The following is a 7,142-nucleotide window of genomic DNA, read 5'->3' as shown; positions in this document are numbered from 1 at the left end:
TTATCAATGATCTATTTACACAGATATTTTAATTAGCCCATTCCATATGTTAGACTGAACCACCTTATTTGGTTTTACAGATGTGGCTGGTGATGCAGAAAAAGGTTGTGCAGGTATGTATGAATTACAGAATGACACTCCTTATGATTGTCCAGCTCAATGTCAGCCATTAAATATAATCAGTGTCTTTGAAGCACAAAAGCCTTTCTTGTCGACAGAAGTTTTGTACAGCTATGGAGTCAGTTAAGAATTTTGACTTGAATAATAACGTTTTATAGTTGCAAATAGAGAAATACGGAGGTGATACTCCACATGCAAAACACCTTTTAAATCAAGGAACAATTCAAGGTTTCATAGATTCTCTTTCGCTCTAAACAGATTCTGTTCCCACTCCAACCATTGTATTATCCCCTTGGTACATCAGTGTAGCTACTCCGCCTATTACAGTACACTGTGAGTTACCAGAAGGCATTGTTTGATGAACAATCCATAAACTTTCCTCCTGTGGTTTACCAAAACAAGTCAAAGAATTTATTGGTGGTGATGAAATAAAAAACAACTCAAATATATTTGGATTCCTGTTTTCGATTTCTTCAATGCATGGATTTGCTTTCAAAAAACGAAGTTAGCCATAAATCCACAAACGTAATGTGATCTATGGATGCAATCCAAGCCATAACTTAGTTGACACAGACTGGTTACTCTGACAGGAAATATGTATTATGTAAACTAAATAGACATTGATCAAGGTACCTGCCATTTCCTCATTTGGAGAAGCATTAGTGACCTCCATTACAATGCTATAAAAGTCGTGGGGTGAAAATGCTCAAACAAGAAACTATCCATCAAATTGTCCAACTTCAAATAAACCCAATAGATCAGTAACTGAACTCATTTGATCATGTCAATGTGTGTGTTGTGTTGGGTTCTGAGAATATGAAAATATACATATTCATGTCACTGATGGAGTGCTGAGGTGTAGAGGGTCTACACCAGAAGTTTATGGTTATAGGAGGAAGGTAAATAGTGTGTGAAATTAAGCTTGGAATGTGTTGAGTGCAGGGAAGCGATTACATGTGGCAGGAATTGATAAGGGGAGGGAGCCATGGATTACTGATGGAGGGGGGTTGAGGTCAAGTCACCTTAATGGAGAAATAAAAGTACATGGCTCGTATCACTAGTGTCCTGCCTAGCAGGAAAGAACGATGTTTGTACAGATATGTAGGAGGAGACTCAGAAAATGAGGAATGGTCAGTGCTTTTGTGAAATCTTGGTTAAGCTTTTATGTCCGTGGAGATTTTTCCACTGAGAAATATAACCTAACATTTGTATGGGTGATGTTGCTGTTAAGCTACTGCATATTTAGTTTTGGTTTTGTTTATTTGTGTGGGAAGAGTTTAAAGTTACTCTTTGAAAAGTCAACTAGTTAATTTGATCAATTAATCACAAGAGTTCTCATATTTGAAATAGCTGTGCTGTAGTTACCTATATTTTCAGGAAGTTTAATGTAGGGTGGACCACATGGACAGCTCCTTAGTGGTCAATGAAAACAAGGTAATTTTCTTCAGCGTCACAGGTGATCTGTCACAACATCAGACGTGAGTCTCCATATCCTCCTATGTAGGTTTCTGTGTCCTACCAAGCACACATCAGTTTTCTCACATGACAATCTATGTGTGGAGTTCACTTCACTGACGGAAGAACGTGGAAAATATGTCTTTGTCTTATATTCTTCTCATTTGTGAGTATTCAATTATTTTGGTCTTTGGATCAAAATCTCTTTACACTGATTATAAGCTTTGTTAATGTGTTACTTAATGTATGCTTTATAACTTGTTCTAAGTATGTATGAGCCTTTATTATGCCTTATAGTAAGGCTTGTAAAATGTCTCACTAAGTTATTTTTACCTTGTTCGAAGATGTTGCCGGTGTTGCGGTAAACGGAAGTTGTGCAGGTACATATTACCAAAAGTCACTTCATTAATCGTCCAGCTCAACAGCTATTGATTTATTTCAGGCATAAAATACTTTTTTTGATGAGAGATTTGTACACTACTTTTCACAATAGAGTAGCACAATGCTTGAACTGCCATATCTTTATTAAGAAATGTATTTTGTTGCAAAAAGAGAGACAAGGAAGTGATACTCCACATACAAATATATTCTGAATCAAAATTCTTATCACTCACAATTTCATAGATTCTCTCTATTTCTCTAAACAGATTCGGTTCCCACTCCCACTATTGTATTTTCCTCTGGGTACATCAATGTAGCTACACCTGTTACAGTACGCTGTGAGTCACCAGAAGGCACAGAGTGCAATTTCTACAGAGATCATGACCCCAAACCTATAAGAAAACTGGATTACAAGCAGGGTGCTTGCCAGTTCAAGTTGTTGTGGAATGAGTTCAAAAAGTGGAACAAGACTGAAGTAGATCTCAGCTGTGTAATTCTACAGAAGAGAGAAGATAAATCGATTAAAACCTCAAAACCTAGCGATGCTCGAAGACTTATAGTGAGTGGTAAGTGACTGTTTTACAGTACTCCAAAGCACATGTTTACCAGAGTACACTACCCACTTGTTAACTGACTTTATAAATTACATTCACAATTTACTAGCAGATCCAATAAGAAAGCCCAGTGTTCATGTGGAGAAGATTGGGAATTACCTCAATCTTCGATGTGAGGCCAAGGCTGGCACCTCATGCTACTTTTATCTGAACAATGGTGACTCAAACTTCAAAAAACTACCCTTAATTGACAATGTCTGTGTGGGGAGAGTGGCAGAAGAGGAAATGCAGAGGAAGAGGAGCAGTGCTGAAGAGATCTTTATCACCTGTTCTGTGGAGCTGTTGGTAGAGGGTGAAGATACTGTGACATCACAGCGTAGTGAATCCCTCGGTATCACCATAGATGGTGAGGAAGACTAGAGCCCATCAATTTCTGTGATTTCAAATGTGTCAATCTTCTGTTGGTCTATTGTTGTATAGCAATATTATTATTGTACACATATCAATGTTTTAATTATTTCAGTTGTAAATCCTCCAGGAGCTACGAGTTCCCCATCAGAGTTCAGTTTAATCAAACCTGTTCAGGAGGAGACAAGCAGCAATGTCACAGCCCAAGGAAGAGGTGAGTGACATTGTTTTGGTTTGAGATTAACTGTTAGTAGTCCTAAGAACTTCAAATTGCAAGTTCAGTGAATGACTCTGCTTGTAAATGTACAGCTATTGATACGTCTCTAACATCTCTAAACTGTTAAGTATCTCGATAGTCACTATTAGTAAGGCTTATTTTCACAAACATACTAGTCATTGTAAGGTCAGGTTATACTGTACAGATGACTCACTGTCAGTTTTGTCAGGAGCCACATTCACTAATCGTTTCTTCACGTCCAGGGTTCCTCGTCATCATCAGTCTGGGTGCTGGTTCCCTTTTCCTGGTTCTGCTAGCTGGGTCTGTGCTGTGTGTTCTCCAACGCAAGTGTGGTGCGTGCTTTCAGATAGGTTTAGTCATAACACATTCTTATTGTGTTCCAAAGGCTACTTTGAGTTATTTTCAAAATCGCAAAATTATCTCTATGTATCTTTTGAAGGGGTTCAAGGCAGGCCTGTAAATACTGGGTAAGACTGGTGTATTCATTTTAGATTCACATTATTTTTCATGTACAGCTATATCTTTCTGACTGTACTGCATTGTCTTGACAGAAGCCCACCTGAGCAGCAAGACCAAACCCCACCTTGTGTCTGTGAGTATGAGAGTTAACTAAACCACAACTGCCTTTATCTTCTTTTGTTCAGTGTTTTATTATCCATCATTCTCTCATTTTAAACAGATTCTGTCATCACAAAGCTGTCTAGGGATGAGGTGAGTTGGTTTGAACCAGTGCAGTGTGAAGTAGCCTAATATGCACTTTACTACCACGATATCAAGCAATATTGCCAATAGCACCAATGACAACCCTACTGTACACACAGCTCAAAGTGACTTGAGCTCTCTCTTACAGGAAGAGGACAGTAGTCTGCAATACGCTACAGTGACATATACCAGTGACCGAGCTAGTCTTCAATATGCAACAGTGACATCTACCGGTAACCAAGTTGGACCTGGGCGCAGCAAGATCAAGTTTGAAATAGCTGGAGAGTACGCCCTCTTAGCAGAATCATAGAAGAAGAAAGATTTTCTGGATAACATGTTTTGCCATAGTTTACAGTTACAATCCTATCTTTTTTTCTTCATATTGGATCATAATTTACTCATAGTACAAAAACAAATCCTGCCACAATAACAAAGACTAAAGATATCTACTCATTTCTGAAAACAAGCAGTTTCAACTATTTGCATTTTAGGTTAAATGAAATAAATGAAAAATAAACTTTGTATGAAACATAGAAGAAATATTTTCCTAAATTGAGTTACCCAATCTAGTCAGTAGTCACCAATCAGTAGTCACCAATCTATTTCACTCCTTGACAAGTGTCAATAGAGACTCAAGAGGGTAGAACACATGTCAAACTTTGCATGTTACATCTCTACATCTCTCTCTCCTTTTCTGATCTCTCGCTCTCTACATCTCTCTCTTTATCCATGTACCCAACTGTCATACTTGAGTAAAAGGAAAGATTTCTTAATAGAAAATGACTGGAGTAAAAGTAAAAGCCACCCAGTAAAATTCTACTTGAGTAAAAGTCTATAAGTATTTGGTTTAAAATGTACTTAAGTATCAAAAGTGAAAGTATAACTAATTTCAAATTCCTTATATTAAGCAAACCAGAATGCACCATTTTCTTTTTTTTTCTTTTTTTATGGAAGGCCAGGGGACCACTTCCACACTCAGCTATCATTTACAAACCAAGGGCTATATCTGTTCCTGGTTCTACATTTCTTGAATGGGGCATGCTTATTTAAGATGGTGAGGAAGGCATTTTTTTTTTAAATAACCAGGCATCCTCTACTGATGGGATGAGGTCAATATCCTTCCAGGATACCCGGGCCAGGTCGATTAGAAAGGCTTGCTCACTGAAATGTTTCAGGGAGCATTTGACAATGATGAGTGGAGGTCGTTTGACCGCTGACCCATTACGGATGCAGGCAATGAGGCAGTGATCGCTGAGATCTTGGTTGAAAACAGCAGAGGTGTATTTAGAGGACAAGTTGGTTAGGATGATATCTATGAGGGTGCCTGTGTTTACGGCTTTGGGGTGGTACCTGGCAGGTTCATTGATAATTTGTGTGAGACTGAGGGCATCAAACTTAGATTGTAGGATGGCTGGGGTGTTAAGCATGTCCCAGTTTAGGTCACCTAGCAGCACGAGTTCTGAAGATAGATGGGGGGCAATCAGTTCACATATGGATTCTAGAGCACAGCTGGGGGCAGAGGGTGGTCTATAGCAGGCGGCAACGGTGAGAGACTTGTTTTTAGAGAGATGGATTTTTAAAAGCTTCTAAATGTACAGCTATTAATACATTTCTAACATCTCTAACCTGTTAAGTATCTGGATAGTCACTGTTAGTAAAGCTTATTTGCACAAACATTCTAGTCATTGTAAGGTCAGGTTATACTGTACAGATGACTCACTGTCATTGAGCCTTCATTCAGTTTCTTCAGGTCCAGTGTTCCTCGTCATCATCAGTCTGGGTGCTGGTTCCCTTTTCCTGGTTCTGCTAGCTGGGTCTGTGCTGTGTGTTCTCCAACGCAAGTGTGGTGCGTGCTTTCACATAGGTCTACTCATAATACATTCTTATTTTGTTCCAAAGGCTACTTTGAGTTATTTTCAAAATTGCTAAATTATCTCTATGCATCTTTTGAAGGGGTTCAAGGCAGGCATGTAAATACTGGGTAAGACTGGTGTATTCATTTTAGATTCACATATTTTTTTCTTCATTCATGCACAGCTATATCTTTCTGACTGTACTGCATTGTCTTGACAGAAGCCCACCTGATCAGCAAGACCAAACCCCACCTTGTGTCTGTGAGTATGAGAGTTAACTAAACCACCACTGCCTTTATCTTCTTTTGTTCAGTGTTTTATTATCCATCATTCTCTCATTTTAAACAGATTCTGTCATCACAAAGCCGTCTAGGAATGAGGTGAGTTGGTTTGAACCAGTGCAGTGTGAAGTAGCCTACTATGCACTTTACTTCCACGATATCAAGCAATATTGCCAATAGCACCAATGACAACCCTACTGTGCACACAGCTCAAAGTGACTTGATCTCTCTCTTACAGGAAGAGGACAGTAGTCTGCAATACGCTACTGTGACATATACCAGTGACCGAGCTAGTCTTCAATATGCAACAGTGACATCTACCGGTAACCAAGTTGGACCTGGGCGCAGCAAGATCAAGTTTGAAATAGCTGGAGAGTACGCCCTCTTAGCAGAATCATAGAAGAAGAAACATTTACTGGATAACATGTTTTGCCATAGTTTACAGTTACAATCCTATCTTTTTTTCTTCATATTGGATCATAATTTACTCATAGCACAAAGAACACTGCCACAACAACAAAGATATCTACTAATTTCTGAAAACAAGCAGCTTCAACTATTTGCATTTTAGGTTAAATGAAATAAATGAAAAATAAACTTTGTATGAAACATAGAAGAAATATTTTCCTATATTGAGTTACCCAATCTAGTCAGCAGTCACCAATCAGTAGTCACCAATCTATTTCACTCCTTGACAAGAGTCAATAGAGACTCAAATCCACAAGAGGGTAGAACACATGTCAAACTTTGCTTGTTACATCTCTACATCTCTCTCTCCCTTTCTGATCTCTCGCTTTCTACATCTCTCTCTTTAACCTTGTCTGGTGTATATCAGTTTTCAGTGGTGGAAAATTACTCAACTGTCATACTTGAGGAAAAGTAAAGATACCTTCATAGAAAATGACTCAAGTAAAAGTCACCCAGTAAAATTCTACTAGAGTAAAACTCTATAAGTATTTGGTTTAAAATTGTCACGACACCGACGGATGGTGGCGCCCCTCCTCGGCCGGGCGGAGCTCGGCGGTCGTCGTCGCCGGCCTACTAGCTGCCATCGATCCTTTTTTGTTTCACTTTCTGTTGGTTAGGTCTAGGTAGGCACGCACCGGTTTTGGGTTAGTTATTAGTAGGGGGTTATTTAATTTAGCGTAGG

At 38.9% G+C, this 7,142-nt stretch overlaps 1 protein-coding gene and 1 long non-coding RNA gene across 5 annotated transcripts; both read left to right on the top strand.

The window, feature by feature from the left end:
- Window positions 1–1,597: 1,597 nt before the first annotated feature.
- LOC106566474 (uncharacterized) lies at window positions 1,598–4,914 on the top strand. 4 transcript variants are annotated; one of them, XM_045691576.1, is made up of 10 exons: window positions 1,598–1,741; window positions 1,920–1,955; window positions 2,223–2,522; window positions 2,788–2,916; window positions 3,049–3,132; window positions 3,399–3,488; window positions 3,596–3,623; window positions 3,708–3,748; window positions 3,836–3,867; window positions 4,007–4,914. In XM_045691576.1, exons 1-10 carry the CDS (start codon window positions 1,714–1,716, stop codon window positions 4,166–4,168), a joined length of 930 nt encoding a protein of 309 aa, XP_045547532.1. In that variant the 5' UTR covers window positions 1,598–1,713; the 3' UTR covers window positions 4,169–4,914. The 4 variants fall into 4 exon arrangements, with proteins under 4 accessions (XP_045547532.1, XP_045547526.1, XP_013990023.1 ...); XM_045691570.1 differs by having other exon boundaries at window positions 3,034–3,132; XM_014134548.2 differs by having other exon boundaries at window positions 2,620–2,916; window positions 4,007–4,701.
- A 524-nt stretch (window positions 4,915–5,438) lies between these two features.
- On the top strand, window positions 5,439–5,969 carry LOC123725528 (uncharacterized). The gene is made up of 3 exons (XR_006758046.1): window positions 5,439–5,704; window positions 5,812–5,839; window positions 5,932–5,969. It is a non-coding gene; the product is annotated as an uncharacterized lncRNA (long non-coding RNA).
- The last annotated feature ends 1,173 nt before the right edge of the window (window positions 5,970–7,142 follow it).

Source organism: Salmo salar, chromosome ssa01, assembly GCF_905237065.1.
Source record: "Salmo salar chromosome ssa01, Ssal_v3.1, whole genome shotgun sequence".
NCBI lineage: Eukaryota > Metazoa > Chordata > Actinopteri > Salmoniformes > Salmonidae > Salmo > Salmo salar.
The sequence above is the reverse complement of the archived record's forward strand: the minus strand, read 5'-3'. Positions and strand labels throughout refer to the sequence as shown.